Below are 22200 nucleotides of genomic sequence, written 5' to 3'. Positions count from 1 at the left end.
CCCGCAGGGAACAGTTCTGGCCCCAATAATGTTTGCTATATATATTAATGATATGGATGAAGGAATTGAAAGCTATATGAGCTTCTTTGCAGACGATGCAAAACTACTGAAAAGAGTGAAAACTGAAGAAGATTGTGAATCACTACAGAGAGATCTAAATAAAGTACAGGAATGGAGTAGGAAGTGGGAGATGGAGTTCAATACAAAAAAGTGTAGTATAATGGAATTTGGAAAAAGCAAAAACAGAATAACAGGATCATATAATCTGGGAGAAGAAGGAATAAAAAAAGTAGAAAATGAGAAGGACCTGGGAGTCATTGTTATGAATAATATGTCACCTGAGAAACATATAAATAAGATTTTTGGAGAAACTTATAATTTAATAAGAACAATCAAAGTGGCATTTACATACCTGGATGAAGAAATGGTTAGGAAAATCCTAATCACCCTGATAAGACCAAGATTGGAATATGCAGCAACGATATGGTCACCAAGTACAAAAAAATGTATAAAAAAACTTGAAAGAATACAAAGAGCAATTACAAAACTGGCACCAACACTCTCAAAACTATCATATGAAGAGAGACTAGAAAAACTTGAACTACAGACACTAGAGCAAAGAAGAGAGAGAGGAGATTTGATAGCTATTTACAGAATCATGAAAGGCATGGAAATTACTGATAGAGAGAATCTGATAAAATGGGATGACAGAAATACAAGAGGACACGGAAAGAAAATAAAAAAAGACAGCTATAGAAGAGATTTGAAAAAGAACAGCTTTCCTCACAGAGTAATAGACAGTTGGAACAAGTTAGATGAGAAAGTGGTGTGTGCAAAAACAATACATGAATTTAAAAATAGTTTAGATAAAATGAGATATGAAGACGGGACCCCACGAGCATAGCTCCCCTTCCCGTAAAATACAACTAGGTAAATACAACTAGGTAAATACACACTTCAACGAATGGACGGCTTAGAAGACGTTCTAAAGAGAATTGAAGTTTGTGGATCCCAACGCAAAGAGAAGTGCCTATTGTATTTACAGGGTGGGGGGGAAATTGCTCGTGGAGTAGTAGGAAAGTAGGGAAAGAGGAAAGGGGGAGGGATTACTGAGGGAAATGGAAGGAAATGAGGAAGGAGTAGACTTGGCCCAGGCAAGGAACATAACTCCACCAGTTGAGCGACGATGAAATGTTTAATAAAAATGTAAAGATTAGAAGTATAGATAAGAGCAATACAGTAGAAAGTGATGAGAATATTTTCCAGGGATTTAAAGAGGGTGGGGGGGGACACAACGCCCCCCCCCCAATTGACAAGACTAGAAGAGAAGGTCGATAAGATGATCGAGGACTTGGAGCGTAGGTTCGGTCATGTTGACAATATTATACGAAGAATTGAAAAATTGGAAGAAACTAGAGAAGGCGAACAAAAACTTAACTAAGGAAATTGAAGAATTAAAAAAACAGTTAAAAGAAGTAAAAGATGAGAATAAAGTCTTAAAGGAGAATAATAAGGAGAACAAGGAGGGTTGGAAAAAAATTCAAGAAAATAGCAAAGTTGCATTCACTGACATAATCAGACAGCAAATTAATGAACAAACTGAAAACTCAGTTATTAAAGTGATGAGACAGAAGGAGAATATAGTAAGAGACTTAGCAGACAAAAAGAAATGTATAATTATATTAGGAATGGAAGAGAAACATAACCCAGATAGAACCACAAAAATCAAAGAGGAAAATGAAAAAGTAAGACATTTATTAGAATTAGTTCAGGAAGATGAACCAGAAATAATGAAAAAAATCGAAGAGAAATTCAGGCTAGGGAAATATAGTACCGACAAGACCAGACCAATCAAGATTAAATTCAGGTCACAAACTACGGATGAGAATATCTTATCCAAAACAGGGAAACTAGCAACAAATAAGATTCTGGGATTGATTGCGCGATCTTTTGATTTCAAAAGTCCATCACTCATTAACAAGCTATATAAATCGTTAGTTCGTCCACATTTGGAATATGCTGTTTCCGTATGGTCACCGAATCTCATTAAAGACATTGACAGACTGGAAAAAGTACAACGGCGAGCCACAAAACTGATTCCAAATATCAAAAATAAATCATACGAAAATCGACTTAAGCACATGAATCTGTTTTCCCTAAAAAAGCGTAGACTCAGAGGTGACTTGATACAGGTCTTTAAGATTTTAAAGGGAATTGACAACATCAAAAGTGACCAAATTTTCACATTGAATGAGAATCAGACAAGAAACAATGGTCTCAAACTGTCCGGAAATAGATTCAATTTGGAAGTAGGTAGAAACAACTTTGCCAACCGTGTAGTTAATGAATGGAATAAACTTCCTGCACAGGTAGTGCAATGTAGTTCAGTTCGAAGCTTTAAGAATCATTTAGATAAATACCTAAGTAAGATGCTGTAATTATTATAATTGATGTTATATTATTTGTTTTTGTTTTGTTATAATTTGTCTGTCTGATTTTCATTTATTATTAGTTATATGTCAATTTATTATCAATTACTATTCACCTGTTTGTTTGTTATGCAACTATACCAATGCATTTATTTATGTATTTTAATTGTTATTTACATTGTTATAGTTTTAATTTATTATTAATATGATTTTTTTTTTTTTTTTTTTTTTTTTTTTTTTTTTTTTTTTTTTTTTTTTTTTTTTTTTTTTTTTTTTTTTTTTTGCATCCGACCTAGATATGGATCAAAAGGTCTCCTGTCGGCATGCTTTGCCTTTGTAATCCTTTGTAATCCTTTGTAAAAAGGTATGGATAAAAAGGGAAATGAATAAAGAGGAAAGAGAGGAAGAAAAACAGAAAAGACTTGAAGCAAAGGAAAAAAACGAGATAAGAACGGAATCAGAAAAAGAGAGATTCTATTGGAGAGTAGTGAATATGAAACTAAAGAAAGTTGACATACAAGAGAAAAACAAAAGGGAAACAGAGAACACAATGGAAGTGGCAGAAAACTAAGAGTGTCTTACACAAATATAGATGGATTAATAACAGGATTGAATGAGCTGAATGATTATTTGAAGGAAAAAGAACCAGACATAATGGGAATTGTAGAAACAAAATTAAAAGGTCCACTACCACCCAACAGTGTAGGACATGATGCATATAATTATTGGATTAGAAACAGAGTGAAAAAGGAAGGGGGTGGAGTTATGTTCCTGACTAAGAAGGATATAAACGTGAAGGGTGTCACACTTTAATACTAAGAAGTGTAGCATAATGGAGTTTGGAAAAAGCAAAAACAGAATATCAGGAAAATATACAATTGGAACCAAAGAAGTAAAGAAAGTAGGATCCGAAAAAGATTTGGGAGTAATTATCACGAACGACTTGTCCTATGATATACAGATTAACAAAATTGTCGGGGAGACTTACAACTTGCTAAGATCAATAAAAGTGGCGTTTACATACTTGGACGAAGACATGATGAAAAAAATATTGGTTACATTGATAAGGCCTAGATTAGAGTATGCAGCGACATTGTGGTCCCCCAGTACCAAAAAGAATATAAAGAAAATAGAAAGAATCCAAAGAGCAGCTACAAAAATGGCACCTGCACTTGCAAACCTATCATACGAAGAGAGATTGGCTAAACTGGAGTTACCGACACTGGAGCAAAGAAGAGAGAGAGGTGACCTATTGACCATCTACAGAATCATGAAAGGCACAGAGGTACTCGATAGTGAGAGCTTACTTAACTGGGACAAAAGAAACACAAGAGGACATGGAAAGAAAATAAAAAAACATAGCTATAGAAGAGAACTGAAGAAAAACAGTTTTCCTCATAGAGTTTTGGACACTTGGAACAAACTGGACAATGGAATAGTATGTGCAAAAACCATTCATGAGTTTAAAAACAAACTAGACACTGCAAGATACAAAGGCGGGACATCACGAGCATAGCTCCCCTTCCCGCAAAATACAACTAGGTAAATACAACTAGGTAAATATGGAAAGAATACAGTAGAGATGATAATGATGGAAGTAGAAGACAGAGATAAGAAGAACAGAAAGTTTGTGATAAATTATGTGCCCCCAAAAACAGCCTCATGGGAAGAGAGTGGACATAAAAGTATGTTAGAGGACACAAAGATAACATTAAACAAGATAATGGAATAGGGAGGAAAAATAGTTATGATGGGCGACTTTAATTGCAAAGAAATCTGCTGGGAAGAAATGACAGTAAAGGGTGGAGACGGCTCATGGGGAAACGCTCTACTCGAGATGGTTACTGACCATACAATGACACAATGGATACAGGAGAACACTAGTTATAAAAATGAAGAAGAGCCATCGAAAGTAGACCTAGTAATTACATCCGAACCTAGAATAGTGGACAAAATTGAATATAAAACACCAATAAGTAAAAGTGACCACATATTAATTGAACTGGAACTTAATGAAGAAAAATATATGAAAAGAAATGAACAATACAGAAAAGGAAGAATGATGTATGAAAAAACAAACTTTGATAAAATAAGAGAATTCTTTCAAAAGGAAAACTGGGAAGAAATATACAAAGAGGAAACAACAGTAGAAGAGAAATGGAATATTTTGACAAAAATTTACAAAAAAGGAGTGGAAAAGTATGTCCCAAGACAAAAACAAGAAAAAGAATATGTAAAATGCTGGTACAACAAAAGCTGTAGGGAGTTAAAAGACAAAAGAGACAAAGCCTGGACCAGATGGAAAAAAGACAGAAGTCCTGAAAAATGGAAAATATATACCTGCTATAGAAATGAATATGTACAAATGTGCAGAGAGGAAAAGAGAAAATATGAAAAAGATATCATAGAAAAGTGTAAAGATCAACCGAAACTATTCTACAGATTTGTAAACAATAAATTGAAAAACAAACAGGACTTGGAGAAATTAAGACAGGAGGGAGTTGAATACACTGAGGAAATGGAAATGGCAGAAATTATGAACAAACATTTTAAATCAGTGTTTACAAGGGAGAACATACAACCTGAAGAGAACGAATGGAAAGAGAAAGTCCCCCCTATGGAAGAAATAGAAGTAACAAAGAATGAAATATTAACACACTTGAGTAATCTTGATGTCAGAAAATCGCATGGACCAGATGAAATAGCAAACTGGATACTAAAGGAATGCAGGAATGAACTGGCAGACAAAATACATAGCATACTAAATAGTTCCTTGAAAGAAGGAAAAGTTCCAGAAGATTGGAAAAAAGCAAATATAGTACCTATATATAAAGGAGGAAATAAAGAAGAATCTACCAACTATAGACCAGTCTCTCTAACAAGTACAATAGCAAAAATTTGTGAAAGAATTATCAAAAGTAGATGGGTAAAATATTTAGAAAAAAAACAAAGTGTTAAATCCAAGGCAATTTGGATTCAGACAAGGACGATCATGCGTCACCAATTTAATATGTTTCTATTCAAGGCTAATAGATATAATACAAGAAAGAGATGGATGGGCGGACTGTGCATTTTTAGATCTAAAGAAAGCTTTTGACAAAGTACCACATAAGAAGTTGCTTAAGAAATTAGAAACTGAAGGAAGAATACAGGGCAAACTACTAAATTGGATGGAAGACTTTTTGCAAGAAAGAAAAATGAGAGTTGTGATAAGAAACCAGCACTCAAAATGGGATGAAGTAATAAGCGGTGTTCCGCAGGGAACAGTTCTGGCCCCAATAATGTTTGCTATATATATTAATGATATGGATGAAGGAATAGAAAGCTATATGAGCTTCTTTGCAGATGATGCAAAACTACTGAAAAGAGTGAAAACTGAAGAAGATTGTGAATCACTACAGAGAGATCTAAATATAGTACAGGAATGGAGTAGGAAGTGGGAGATGGAGTTCAATACAAAAAAGTGTAGTATAATGGAATTTGGAAAAAGCAAAAACAGAATAACAGGAGCATATAAATTGGGAGAAGAAGGAATAAAAAAAGTAGAAAATGAGAAGGACCTGGGAGTCATTGTTATGAATAATATGTCACCTGAGAAACATATAAATAAGATTTTTGGAGAGACTTATAATCTAATAAGAACAATCAAAGTTGCATTTACATTCCTGGATGAAGAAATGGTGAAGAAAATCCTAATCACCCTGATAAGACCAAGATTGGAATATGCAGAAACGATATGGTCACCTAGTACAAAAAAATGTATAAAAAAACTTGAAAGAATACAAAGAGCAATTATAAAACTGGCACCTACACTCTCAAAACTATCATATGAAGAGAGACTAGAAAAACTTGAACTACAGACACTAGAGCAAAGAAGAGAGAGAGGAGATTTGATAGCTATTTACAGAATCATGAAAGGCATAGAAATTACTGACAGAGAGAATCTGATAAAATGGGATGACAGAAATACTAGAGGACATGGAAAGAAAATAAAAAAAGACAGCTATAGAAGAGATTTGAAAAAGAACAGCTTTCCTCACAGAGTAATAGACAGTTGGAACAAGTTAGATGAGAAAGTGGTGTGTGCAAAAACAATACATGAATTTAAAAATAGTTTAGATAAAATGAGATATGAAGACGGGACCCCACGAGCATAGCTCCCCTTCCCGTAAAATACAACTAGGTAAATACAACTAGGTAAATACACACTTCAACGAATGGACGGCTTAGAAGACGTTCTGAAGAAAATTGAAGTTTTGTGGATCCCAACGCAAAGAGAAGTGCCTATTGTATTTACAGGGTGGGGGGAAATTGCTCGTGGAGTAGTAGGAAAGTAGGGAAAGAGGAAAAGGGGAGGGATTACTGAGGGAAATGGAAGGAAATGAGGAAGGAGTAGACTTGGCCCAGGCAGACAGGCGAAAGGTAAACAAACGGCCCCCCGACGACGATGAAATGTCTAATAAAAATGTAAAGATTAGAAGTATAGATAAGAGCAATACAGTAGAAAGTGATGAGAATATTTTCCAGGGATTTAAAGAGGGTGGGGGGGACACAAACCCCCCCGACTGACAAGACTAGAAGAGAAGGTCGAAAAGATGATCGAGGACTTGGAGCGTAGGTTCGGTCATGTTAACAATATTATACGGAGAGTTGAAAAATTGGAAGAACTAGAGAAGGCGAACAAAAACTTAACTAAGGAAATTGAAGAATTAAAAAAACAGTTAAAAGAAGTAAAAGATGAGAATAAAGTCTTAAAGGAGAATAATAGGGAGAACAGGGAGGGTTGGAAAAAAATTCAAGAAAATAGCAAAGTTGCATTCACTGACATAATCAGACAGCAAATGAATGAACAAACTGAAAACTCAGTTATTAAAGTGATGAGACAGAAGGAGAATATAGTAAGAGACTTAGCAGACAAAAAGAAATGTATAATTATATTAGGAATGGAAGAGAAACATAACCCAGATAGAACCACAAGAATCAAAGAGGAAAATGAAAAAGTAAGAAATTTACTAGAATTAGTTAAGGAAGATGAACCAGAAATAATGAAACAAATCGAAGAGAAATTCAGGCTAGGGAAATATAGTACAGACAAGACCAGACCAATTAAGATTAAATTCAGGTCACAAACTACGGCTGAGAATATCTTATCCAAAACAGGGAAACTAGCAACAAGTGAACAATATAAAAAGGTATGGATAAAAAGGGAAATGAATAAAGAGGAAAGAGAGGAAGAAAAACAGAAAAGACTTGAAGCTAAGGAAAAAAACGAGATAAGAACGGAGTCAGAAAAAGAGAGATTCTATTGGAGAGTAGTGAATACGAAACTAAAGAAAGTCGACATACAAGAGAAAAACAAAAGGGAAACAGAGAACACAATGGAAGTGGCAGAAAACTAAGAGTGTCTTACACAAATATAGATGGATTAATAACAGGATTGAATGAGCTGAATGATTATTTGAAGGAAAAAGAACCAGACATAATGGGAATTGTAGAAACAAAATTAAAAGGTCCACTACCACCCAACAGTGTAGGACATGATGCATATAATTATTGGATTAGAAACAGTGAAAAAGGAAGGGGGTGGAGTTATGTTCCTGACTAAGAAGGATATAAACGTGAAGTGTGTCACATATGGAAAGAATACAGTAGAGATGATAATGATGGAAGTAGAAGACAGAGATAAGAAGAGCAGAAAGTTTGTGATAAATTATGTGCCCCCGAAAACAGCCTCATGGGAAGAGAGTGAACATAAAAGTATGTTAGAGGACACAAAGATAGCATTAAACAAGATAATGGAAGAGGGAGGAAAAATAGTTATGATGGGTGACTTTAATTGCAAAGAAATCTGCTGGGAAGAAATGACAGTAAAGGGTGGAGACGGCTCATGGGGAAACGCTCTACTTGAGATGATTACTGACCATGCAATGACACAATGGATACAGGAGAACACTAGGTATAGAAATGAAGAAGAACCATCGAGACTAGACCTAATAATTACATCTGAACCTAGAATAGTGGACAAAATTGAATATAAAACACCAATAAGTAAAAGAGACCACATATTGATTGAACTGGAACTTAATGAAGAAAAATATATGAAAAGAAATGAACAATATAGAAAAGGAAGAATGATGTATGAAAAAACAAACTTTGATAAAATAAGAGAATTCTTTCAAAAGGAAAACTGGGAAGAAATATACAAAGAAACAACAGTAGAAGAGAAATGGAATATTTTGACAAAAATTTACAAAAAAGGAGTGGAAAAGTATGTCCCAAGACAAAAACAAGAAAAAGAATATGTAAAATGCTGGTACAACAAAAGTTGTAGGGAGTTAAAAGACAAAAGAGACAAGCCTGGACTAGATGGAAAAAAGACAGAAGACCTGAAAAATGGAAAATATATACCTGCTATAGAAATGAATATGTACAAACGTGCAGAGAGGAAAAGAGAAAATATGAAAAAGATATCATAGAAAAGTGTAAAGATCAACCAAAACTCTTCTACAGATTTGTAAACAATAAACTGAAAAACAAACAAGACTTGGAGAAATTAAGACAGGAGGGAGTTGAATACACTGAGGAAATGGGAATGGCGGAAATTATGAACAAACATTTTAAATCAGTGTTTACAAGGGAGAACATACAACCTGAAGAGAAAGAATGGAAAGAGAAAGTCCCCCCTATGGAAGAAATAGAAGTAACAAAGAATGAAATATTAACACACTTGAGTAATCTTGATGTCAGAAAATTGCATGGACCAGATGAAATAGCAAACTGGATACTGAAAGAATGCAGGAATGAACTGGCAGACAAAATAGATAGCACACTAAACAGTTCCTTGAAAGAAGGAAAAGTTCCAGAAGGTTGGAAAAAAGCAAATATAGTACCTATATATAAAGGGGGAAATAAAGAAGAACCTACCAACTATAGACCAGTCTCTCTATCAAGTACAATAGCAAAAATTTGTGAAAGAATTATCAAAAGTAGATGGGTAAAATATTTAGAAAAAAAACAAAGTGTTAAATCCAAGGCAATTTGGATTCAGACAAGGACGATCATGCGTCACCAATTTAATATGTTTCTATTCAAGGCTAATAGATATAATACAAGAAAGAGATGGATGGGCGGACTGTGCATTTCTAGACCTAAAGAAAGCTTTTGACAAAGTACCACATAAGAAGTTGCTTAAGAAATTAGAAACTGAAGGAGGAATACAGGGCAAACTACTAAATTGGATGGAAGACTTTTTGCAAGAAAGAAAAATGAGAGTAGTAATAAGAAACCAGCACTCAAAATGGGATGAAGTAATAAGCGGTGTTCCGCAGGGAACAGTTCTGGCCCCAATAATGTTTGCTATATATATTAATGATATGGATGAAGGAATTGAAAGCTATATGAGCTTCTTTGCAGATGATGCAAAACTACTGAAAAGAGTGAAAACTGAAGAAGATTGTGAATCACTACAGAGAGATCTAAATAAAGTACAGGAATGTAGTAGGAAGTGGGAGATGGAGTTCAATACAAAAAAGTGTAGTATAACGGAATTTGGAAAAAGCAAAAACAGAATAACAGGATCATATAATTTGGGAGAAGAAGGAATAAAAAAAGTAGATAATGAGAAGGACCTGGGAGTCATTGTTATGAATAATATGTCACCTGAGAAACATATAAATAAGATTGGAATATGCAGCAACGATATGGTCACCAAGTACAAAAAAATTTATAAAAAAACTTGAAAGAATACAAAGAGCAATTACAAAATTGGCACCAACACTCTCAAAACTATCATATGAAGAGAGACTAGAAAAACTTGAACTACAGACACTAGAGCAAAGAAGAGAGAGAGGAGATTTGATAGCTATTTACAGAATCATGAAAGGCATAGAAATTACTGATAGAGAGAATCTGATAAAATGGGATGACAGAAATACAAGAGGACATGGAAAGAAAATAAAAAAAGACAGCTGTAGAAGAGATTTGAAAAAGAACAGCTTTCTTCACAGAGTAATAGACAGTTGGAACAAGTTAGATGAGAAAGTGGTGTGTGCAAAAATAATACATGAATTTAAAAATAGTTTAGATAAAATGAGATATGAAGACGGGACCCCACGAGCATAGCTCCCCTTCCCGTAAAATACAACTAGGTAAATACAACTAAGTAAATACATAAACCAAAGGCTTTTTTCCCTCCTTCACTGGAGGTAGCCAAAAGACAAAGGCATAGAAACCACTCCCATCCATTCCATCCCCTACATACAACACTCCCCTCTACCCTCTTCCCTCCCTCTTATCTTAGCACCTCTTGGATGACAGGTCTTCCCTGCATCATGTCCACTGCCCTGGGTCAGAAGCAGTGTCGCAAGACAGCACATCCACAGCAAGGCTGCTTCATTAATTTGGCGACCCCCCTTCTCTGTCCCCTCATGTAAAAAAGGAGAAGACGGGGAGAAATCCCTTTGGGCTGCATCAGTTTATTACCTAATACCACATATTTAGAAAATGTCATTTTCTTCAATTAATATAATTTTTCTCCCTTCCTGATGTGTACAACCTCTCTCTGTTCATGTTACTATTTCCTCAACATCTATTTATTGGCATATTTATCATTTTAAGTTTCATAACCCAAACAAAACTGAAAGGAATTAATTTTTCTTAATTTACTTGCAGGTCGCCCTACTCTTTTCCACGTGGAGGCATTTCAATTTTCAATGTAGAACACCAGCATGACCTGTCCATGTCCACTCATGTACTTATCACATGGACCTTTGAAGCTGATATGTTCAACCCACTTACTTTTTGTGTTCTGTTTTGTAGTAGTGACCTCCCTGTTGCTTCCGTGTTGGTGGAAAATGTAGACATAGGGTCTAACAGGTAAACAAGTAAACACATGCTTAGATATGTAAATACACATGTGCAAATGTATAGTTATGAGGAAAAATTTTGACCCACACCACAGCTCTCACAATGTTTTTTTTCTTTCTTTTTAGTATGTGATATATTTTCTTTTGTAGTATATAGATGTAAAAATGTTTCCAGACAGAGAATTTGTATTTTTTATCATGAAAAAATCTAGGTGGGTCAAAACTTTTGCTTGTGACTACATACATGTGTTTATTTGTGCATGCATATTATATACACTTCCATGCATGTATCTGCACATGAGTGCATGCATCTTAAATTGCATGTGCATACTTTATAATTCAGGGGTTCTCAAAGTGGTCAATATTGACCCCAAGGATCGATTGAACTATCCAAGGCTGAAGTGCTACCCCTCCAATGAACAAACAAGCAAGGCACTCATACTGATTATGCCATTGGTGTTTTTTTTCCATTGAAACTTCATCGGGGTGATCAACAAATTTGAGTCCTGGAGCCGCAGCGTCTACGTTGTGGGACCACCCCCCAACCCCAAGAGTTGGGGGCCAAACAGCGGCAACCACCCCTGGCCACCGGTTCTACGCAGGTGGCACTGATCCCCAAGAGGAGCTACAACTGCCTTGGGGAGTACCACAATCCTTTTTCTCAACATGCAATGTTACGTTTTTTCTGCACTGAGGGGTGATTTTCCGGCGATCACCCCTCTTCTTCTACTTTTAGCCGGAGATGTAGAGAGCAATCCTGGGCCCACCACAAAATACACATGCCCAACATGCTCTAAACCCATTACTTCGAGCAGACAGACAAAGGGCTCAGTTCAGTGCAATATGTGCAAAAACTGGGCCCACCTCACTTGTACAACACTTGCTGACACAAACCAATACACAAACACTTGGACATGTTCTACCTGCCCTCCAGTAACCCCACTCCCACCTCCCCAACCACAGCCAGCACCCTTACCCACTCCCAGTTTCCCTTTGCCCTTATCCCCAATCAGTACTCCCCTTCCTTTGTCCCCAATCTCTCCTTTCCCCCCCCTCTAACCCAGATCCCATACCTTCCCCATTAAATCCCCAACCTCAACCCCAAACAGCAACATACAACACATACAGAACACACAACATCAACATATTACAACACAACATTGATGGTATTAACACGAAAAAACATGAACTCGAACACTTTCGTAAACAACACAACATACACATTGCAATTATACAAGAAACAAAACTAAGACACTCACACAAATCACCATCATTTCATAATTACACCACCATCAGACAAGACCGGACCGAAGGCTATGGCGGTGGACTCATCACCCTGATCCACCACCACTCCATCTGTTATGTGGACACAAGTGCCACAACCAAAATTCTCCTCCCTACCACAGATAACACTACAGAAATCCAATCCATTCGAATCCGCACAGGCAACAAATCAACACTGACAATAGTTAACATGTACATTCCCCCCAATCCTCCCCCACAGTTCCAAACACCTTCAGGCCTCAATTTAGCCAACTAGCCTCAATTCCCAACCTGATCATGGGTGGTGACTTCAACGCCAAGTCGTCTGCCTGGTATGTCGACAACCCTGACACAGACAGAGGGCTTGATATACAGACTCAGTTTGACTCATTGACTATCATGAACAACACACATAATCATACACATATCCCACACCAAGCACTCTACACTCCCTCCTCTCCTGATATCACCTTTTGCTCCCCCTGCCTAACCCCAACAACATCATGGAGAGTGGTCGGAACCCTTGGTTCTGACCACCTTCCAATCATCATCACCACCAAAACAAGATGCACCCCAGTTGGCCACAGACACACATACACCAATTACAAGAGAGCTAACTGGGAAGCTTTTACTGAAGAGACAGAACAACATTTTGAAACACTTAACAGTACACCAATCACAAACATAACCAATGCTGTGCACACTTTTAATACAATCATACAAAACACAGACAAAAGATACATTCCTAGAGGCAACAGAAAATCACACAACTCCAACTTCACACCAGAAATCCAAGGCCTCATCAGACAACGAGACACGCTTAAACACAATACCCCCACACCTATCCCTCAAAACATAGCAGACCAAATACAAACACTAAACACTGTGATTGCCAATAAAATACACGAACAAAAAACACAAAATTGGCAAAACTTTATCAATACACTTGATCACAAAACAAACACCAGCAAATTGTACAAAACACTCAACTGTATTACACTATCCAACAGTAACACAACACGCTCTCATGCAGCAATAATCACAACAACAGACAATCTACCCTCAAATAGACAACAAGCAAACACACTCATAAATCATTTTGCACAGACAAGCCATCTCACTTCTCACCCTGACGACTGATGCACAGACTCAGACTATACACCCTTCATAGACAGTCAGACAAAACACATAATACATAATCTCAAGCACTCATCTGCCTGTGGCCCTGACAACGTAAATAACATCCACCTAAAACACATTGGACCACTAGGTATACACGCACTCACAAACATTGCAAACTACAGCTATTCACACAACACTATACCCGACATCTAGAAGCATGGTAAAATAATCACCATTCCAAAACTGAACAAAAACCCAACAATCCCAACATCACACTGCCCAATCACACTTCTCTGCACCCCCTCTAAAGTCATTGAATGCCTAATACTTCAACTTGTCACACCACGTATTCCCCTTGCTGACTCACAACACGGTTTTAGGCCACTACACCCCACAAACACTCTTCTGATAAACCTCACACAAAGAATTTTAGATGGCATCAATTCAGATAGGCCCCATCACAGAACACTTCTTATAACATTAGACATTAGTAAAGCTTTTGATGCTATCCCCCGCCACAACCTAACAAATAAAATATATAACACAGACATGCACAATAATTCCAAAAGATGGCTGGCCAATTATCTGGCAGGTAGGAATGCTTATGTGTCATATAATGGCCAATCATCGCACATCAGAAACATTAAGAATGGAGTACCACAGGGCTCTGTTCTATCCCCCACACTCTTTAATCTATACATGCATGACTTACCCACACCAGACACCTCAGAAATACAAATCTCTTCCTATGCAGACGACATAACAATCACATGCACACATCGTAACACAGACAAAGCTGCAGAAATAATCCAGCCATACCTTGATACACTCAACACATGGTTCATCACAAACAGACTCAAAATAGCTCCAACCAAATCTACAGCAACACTTCTCACCAACTGGACAAAAGAACACAAATACATACCTCATCTCAACATCAACACTCTAATACCACACACAAACACACCGAAAATTCTTGGTGTAACATACGATACATCCATGTCTTTCAAACAACACATCACAAACATAAAAAACAAATGCACACCTAGACTTAACGCACTTAAGTCAATCACTGGAACAACATTTGGACAAAACAAAGAAACTAATACAACAATATACAAACAATGCATACGCTCAGTGATGAATTATGCGAGTCCAGCATGGGCTCCTAATCTCAGTGAGACACACCACAACACCCTTCAAATCATACAAAACAAAGCCCTAAAAACAATTACAGGCTGCACAAATACAACACCTACAGACCATTTACACCATGAAACAAAAGTCCTCAAAGTCAAGGACCACCTCGACATGAGAGGCACACAAACACTTGCCGCAGCCACCACAAACACATCACACCCGCTACACTACATAGCAGAACACCCACATACACCAAGAAACATTAAAACAACACCCAAAGACCTGTATCACACACAGATACTCTCTTCACAAATACAACACCTACAGACCATTTACACCATGAAACAAAAGTCCTCAAAGTCAAGGACCACCTCGACATGAGAGGCACACAAACACTTGCCGCAGCCACCACAAACACATCACACCTGCTACACTACATAGCAGAACACCCACACACACCAAGAAACATTAAAACAACACCCAAAGACCTGTATCACACACAGATACTCTCTTCTCTTCCTCCACAACCACCAAATACCAGCCTCCGGAAACATATTCATAATCATATCACTCACCGCTCCATTAACACACTGAGAGACAACACACTGCTGCATGCCAGACCCCCTGATATCCACCCTTCTGAATCCTCTCTCCCATGAAAGGACAGAGTCCACCTGGCCAGACTGCGGTGCGACCACCACCCAGCACTTCTAAGCTACCAGAAGAGGCTGGATGACCGCATTGTGAACAGCTGCCCAGGATGTAACACTTCACCCTATACCATACAACACATAATGGAAGACTGCATTATACACAATCATGCACGCAAACAACACAACATACACTCTATAAAGGATTTGTGGGAAAACCCAGTTTCGGCTGTGGCATTCTTTGGGGAGACGGGACTGCTCGGACAGACAGTCTAGGGAATGACAACAACAACAACAACAACAACAACAAATTTGAGAACCCCTGCTTTATGTGAATATACATAAATATATGAGTATATTTTTTACAGTCTGATAATACTTGTACTCCATCAATATAGAACCTTAATCCTTTCTGTTCCACCCCCATCTTTCCTCCTTCCATTCCCCTGTCACAAAACTGTAGACATTTTGTCACACATGTATCATACTGTCCATAACATTTCTGTCTCTGTTCTAGTTGGAATCATCCATCCACCGTGATTTTGTGCAACACCATGGGTCATGATCACATCATGGTAAGCAGTGAGCAAACCATCACTCTTTCTTCCATTAGTTGTCATGACTCACACTGGATGCAGCATAAGCAGGCATCAAACTCAAGAAATGCTTCGGCTGACATCACAAAAGTTCATGCAACCCAAGATCAACCAAGCCAGTTCAATTTGTCATCATCTGAAGCTAATGTTCTCCATGAACAAGGCAAGCAAGGGCACATACATAACACCCTTGGAGGCACACCTGAAGTTCTTCAGGAAAAGCAGTTTGAACATCATTATGAACTACATCATCAGGGACAACAAAAGGATGAATCATTCTTGTTTAGTTTGGGGTCCAGTTTGCTTAGTTTACTGCCATTTCAAAATCAAAATGATGAGGGAGGTTTCTCCAGTATGTGGTCCTATATGCGTAGTTTCCTTCCTGGTCAAGATCAAAGCAAATCTCAGAGAAATAAGGAAAATGGTTCCATCAGTCTGGGATCAGAGCAACTTAGCCAACTGCTAGACCATAACCAGAATCAGGAGCAAGAAGGCCAGGAGTACTCGAGTCCCTTCAACATCTTAAGTATCTTTCAACATCCAATGATTTCAAATCAGGTGCAAGTAAAACAACAGACAACACAAAAGCCATCCCTATACCGTCGTCTTCTACAGGCAGAGACACGGCGAAGGGCCCAGCAAATGTTGGAACGTCATCGAAAGCAATAGTGAAAATGGGAAAATGTATCCAGAAACACAAGTCTTAAAGGGTAGGCACCATCAGTAACAATAACAAACTGAAGGGTTTGTGAATATTCATTGTGCCACTTTCAACCAAAATGCAGCCTGAGTGAAACATACTTTTATTGATGACAATTACTGCAATTGCAGCACAATGATTTCATCAACATGACCATCACTGATAATCTCACTACAAACAGAAACAATGATAAAGAGCCTCCATTGAGAGAAAACCACACAATTATTTGTTCATCATATTCACCAGAAGGTGCTTCAGAAGAGCACAATTAGATAGGCATAATCCAATAGAATGGCTTTTGGTGAAGTAGAGAGGTTGGAAGTTCTGAAAATTATTTAGATTTTCATTAAGTGTGTGGATCCTGAAAATGCCTGAAGTTTGAAAAGTGTTAGTGTCCTGATGTTAAGGAATTAAAAGAAACTAAACTGTTTGGCATCAAGGGACCTGGCTCTCCTGATTGTATTGGTTCATAGTGAAGCAATCAGTGAGATTATTGGCTGGGATTCTACAAACACAATGGAACATTAAGGATGTGTCAGAGGGTAGTAATGTCATGGCCCATCTGGGTACACAGTGCAGTTCACATAGATGACCAAAAGTAAAATTATTAGGAGCATCAGTAGAGACAATGGCAAATGTGAATTAATCATAAAGTGGATATCATTCAGCAAATGATGAAGTTCCCTTTATTGCATTTGAGGTGAAATATGATGTGTGTCTTTCAGGACAGAGTGAAATTATCTGTAACAATGCACTGTGCATTCACATCAGCACTGAATGTTATATTCCTTTTTCATCATAAATGAAATCCTGGATGATAAAATACATGTTCATCATGTGATGTTCATGTGGTACTATGTATTTGTAGTTAAGATTGCAGTCTACCTTTAATTGTTATGATAAAAATTAAAAATAAAATGAAAGACTATGAACTTTCCCAAATCAGAAATAATCTTATTGAGTTTTCTATAAAGTTTTGACTATTGAGAACTATTCCAATGACCTATAGTGACTGAATGCCAATTGTAGATAAATGTACAATAATTAAGTTTAACTTTATCATCTAATAGAAAATCACATTTTATTACAAAAGGAAAGCTGACACTGAACTAAAAGTGAATATGGATGACAGAATTGTCTTAAAAAATTCTTTTATTCCACTCTAAATGAAAATTCAGACTTACTATTATGTAAACACTTTCTTTCATCCTTCAATTCCTAAAACAAATCTACAAACCCTTTGTCACATGTATGAACATGTATCACACTTTCCTTGTTTCTCTGCTTTCCTTTTTTTTTTAATGAAGAAAGTCTGTTGGAGTCAGCCAAAAGATTTTACTTAAGTAGTAATCAAGGTACATGTGAGGGTCATAAATTTGGGTGAGTGTAGAGGGTCAACCTAGGTACTGTTATCTCCACAACTGAAGAAATTCTCTCGATCTGGATAAAATCACTTAGGGCCAGTAGGAATAAACATAAGAGTAAATCTTAGTAGTCAAAGAAAGTACAGGTCAGGAGGAGAGTAGTGGTGGCCAAATTTGTCTCCTTTATCATATGTACTGGAACATCTTGGGCAAGAGGTAGTCACCAGTTGGTGTTTAAGTTGAGCCTGTGTCTGTATAGCTACTAAAAGAATCTGAAACAAATTCACACAATTTTGTAATCAGGAGATTACAGAATTAATAAATGAAATTATAGATCTGAAAGTTGAATACAGGGCAATGTAGAGAGAGGTGAGCCAACTGAAAAAAACCGGTATTGAAACTAACAGAGAGCTCAATGATCTAAAAATGGAATTAAGTATAGTCAAAAGTGAAAACAAAAGAATGAAAAATTAAGATACAAATAAAATGAGGCTTTGAAAAAAGAAGTAATAGAACAAATACAAACGGTGACTAAGAAAGTTGGAGAAACAATACAAGTGACAGATCTCCAAGAAATAAAAAAATCAGTGGAAAGAGGAACAAGAAAATCAGAAAATAACTTATAAAGAAATAGTACAACAAGTTAAAGAAAATAAAACAGAAACAGTAATTAAAGTAATTAAGGTGAAAGAGATTGAACTGGGTCAGAGATACAGTGGATAAAAAAAAAGTGTGTAGTAGTTTATGGTATTAAAGAAAACATAATGTAACTAGGTACCTAAAAGAAAAAAAGAAAAAGAAATTACAAAAGAAATTCTGAAAGTTACAAGAGAAGGGACAAGTAATGGAAAAAGATATACAGTAAGTGCATACAATGGGACTATACTCCAAAGAAAAAATATACAATTAAAAATTAAACTAAGGTCTCAAATGATAGTGGAAGAAGTACTATCAAAAACAGCGAAGTTCACAAAAAGTGAAAATTACAAAAATGTATGAAAAAAAAGAGCAATGAGGAAAAAGAGAGGGAAAAGACACTAAGGAATGAAGCAAACAGAAAAAAAGAGAGAAAAACAGAAACCGAAGAGAACAATATTTTTTAGAGCACTAGACCTAAGGCTGAGAAAATGGTTATAAATATATATATATATATATATATATATATATATATATATATATACATACATATATATATATACATACATATATATATATATACATATATATATATACATATATATATATATATATATATATATATATATATATATATATATATATACACAGGTACTCCTCGTTTAACGACCTACTCGGTTAGCGACGACGCGGAGTTGCGACGGGCTTTATGACAGACCAATATTCGTTTAACGTAAATCTCCCGAAGTTACGACGTCGTGTACGATAATTAAGTTGGCTGAGGCAAAATTGTATGATGCTATAATTGAACTTGTACGGTGGATATTAGCTGTGAGGTAAAGTGTTCTGAAGCTTAGGTCTACATTACCATCCTGCAAGCTGCAAAAACTACCTGGGGTACAGTATGTACCGGTAGTGGTAAATTTTTAGTTTCGACCATAGGCGCAATATAGCAATAGAAAATTAATTATTAATTTTGTAAATTATAATGTATCAAAGTAATATGCAATTTTGTGAGCGAAAAAAAAAGGTGCTAGAACAAATTTCGTAAGTAACGAAGTCATGTCGGACGAATGGTACACCATGTTATGATAGATGCCGATGTCGAAGAAATAAAAAGATGATAAATTCGTCTAACCTAAACTAAACTAACCTGACCTGTGTTTGATAAATCATTACCTGCAAATTAAATGTCATCCGGCTCGTCCTTGTTGTCGTCGTCGTGAGAGACGTTGGCAGACGACAAGATGGCGTCCCAATCCTATGCTACCGACTTCGTTCATTAGCGTATTTTCTTGTAGCATGGTATTTTTTACTTTCATTTCCGCCCACAAAATTGCATATTACGTTGATACATTTTAATTTACAAAATTAGTAATTAATTTTCTATTGCTATATTGCGCCCATGGTCGAAACTAAAAAAATACCCCGGTATTCAATATGGAATGTCAGCATACGCGGATTTGGTCATATACGGTAATTTCAGGAACCTAACCACCGTAAATAAACAGTAAATAAAGCTTTAATGTACTGTATAAAAGAGGAAAAATACACGAAAATAAAGATACATGTATTGCTGGACATTGTACGTACAGTACATGTACGTATATGTATACGCTTTCGCTTAACGACCAATTCGGTTAACGACGGCGCGCTGGTCCCAATTGTCGTCGTTAAACGAGGAGCGGTTGTATATATATATATATATATATATATATATATATATATATATACAGTAGAAGCCTGATTTAACGAACTAATTCATCCAAGGTCCAGTCCGCTAAATTGAATTTTCCGTTAAATTGAGTGAGTGAGCGTTGGTGTAACAGTGTTGCCAGAGCGGATTATAAAAATGATACGTACCTAAAAATTCCCTAGTGTACAAACACACACATACAGTATATATATTATTGTAAGTGAATTAAAGGCAGCACAATCGTGAATTGCAAACGAACAGCAACGTGCAGTAATTTGTTGCAACATGTGTGTGTGTGTGTATCTACCTAGTTGTATTTTATAGGAAGGGGAGCTATGCTCGTGGTGTCCCATCTTCATATCTCATTTTATCTAAACTATTTTTAAATTCATGTATTGTTTTTGCACACACCACTTTCTCATCTAACTTGTTCCAACTGTCTATTACTCTGTGAGGAAAGCTGTTCTTTTTCAGATATCTTCTGTAGCTGTCTTTCTTGATTTTCTTTCCGTGTCCTCTTATATTTCCATCATCCCATTTTATCAGATTCTCTCTATCAATAATTTCTATGCCTTTCATGATTCTGTAAATAACTATCAAATCTCCTCTCTCTCTTTTTTGCTCTAGTGTCTGTAGTTCAAGTTTTGCTAGTCTCTCTTCATATGATAGTTTTGAGAATGTTGGTGCTAATTTTGTAATTGCTCTTTGTATTCTTTCAAGTTTTTTTTTATACATTTGTTTGTACTTGGTGACCACATCGTTGCTGCATATTCCAATCTTGGTCTTATCAGAGTGATTAGAATTTTCTTCACCATTTCTTCATCCAGGTATGTAAATGCCACTTTGATTGTTCTTATCAAATTATAAGTTTCTCCAAAAATCTTATTTATATGTTTCTCAGGTGACATATTATTCATAACAATGACTCCCAGGTCCTTCTCATTTTCTACTTTTTTTATTCCTTCTTCTCCCAATTTATATGATCCTGTTATTCTTTTTTTGCTTTTTCCAAATTCCATTATACTACACTTTATAGTATTGAACTCCATCTCCCACTTCCTACTCCATTCCCAGACTTTATTTAGATCACTCTGTAGTGACTCACAATCTTCTTCCATGTTCACTTTTTTTTAATAGTTTTGCATCATCTGCAAAGAAGCTCATGTAACTTTCAATTTATTCATCCATATAATTAATATATATAGCAAACATTATTGGGGCCAGAACTGTTCCTTGTGGAACACTGCTTATTACGTCATCCCATTTTGAGTGTTTGTCTCTTATCACTACTCTCATTTTTCTTTCTTGCAAGAAGTCTTCCATCCATTTAAGCAGTTTGCCCTGTATTCCTCCTTCAGTTTCTAATTTCTTAAGCAACTTCTTATGTGGTACTTTGTCAAAAGCTTTTTTTAGGTCTAGAAATGCACAATCAGCCCATCCATCTCTTTCTTGTATTATATCTATTAGCCTTGAATAGAAACATATTAAGTTTGTGACGCATGATCGTCCTTGTCTGAATCCAAATTGCCTTGGATTTAGCACGTTTTTTTTTTTTTTTAAATACTTTACCCATCTACTTTTGACAATTCTTTCACAACTTATTGCTATAGTACTTGTTAGAGAGACTGGTCTATAGTTGGTAGGGTCTTCTTTATTTCCCCCTTTATATATAGGTACTATATTTGCTTTTTTCCAATCTTCTGGAACTTTTCCTTCTTTCAAGGAACTGTTTATTATGCT

At 36.3% G+C, this 22200-nt stretch overlaps 1 protein-coding gene across 3 annotated transcripts in view; it reads left to right on the top strand.

The window, feature by feature from the left end:
* The window catches only part of LOC143027196 (pancreatic triacylglycerol lipase-like), a 95471-nt gene extending 77766 nt beyond the window's left edge, over positions 1-17705 (top strand). For 2 of the 3 annotated variants that reach the window (XM_076188378.1, XM_076188370.1), the window contains exons 10-11: positions 11100-11303; positions 15986-17705. In XM_076188378.1, coding sequence (XP_076044493.1) covers positions 11100-11303; positions 15986-16733 — 952 coding nt within the window. In that variant the 3' untranslated portion in view covers positions 16734-17705. The remainder of the gene's footprint in view (positions 1-11099; positions 11304-15985) is intronic. The other variant, XM_076188386.1, reaches the window with a different exon arrangement.
* The last annotated feature ends 4495 nt before the right edge of the window (positions 17706-22200 follow it).

The sequence above is a fragment of the Oratosquilla oratoria genome, chromosome 1 (genome assembly GCF_046742065.1).
Source record: "Oratosquilla oratoria isolate Oo_2021 chromosome 1, ASM4674206v1, whole genome shotgun sequence".
Classification (NCBI taxonomy): Eukaryota; Metazoa; Arthropoda; class Malacostraca; order Stomatopoda; family Squillidae; genus Oratosquilla; species Oratosquilla oratoria.
The sequence above is the reverse complement of the archived record's forward strand: the minus strand, read 5'-3'. Positions and strand labels throughout refer to the sequence as shown.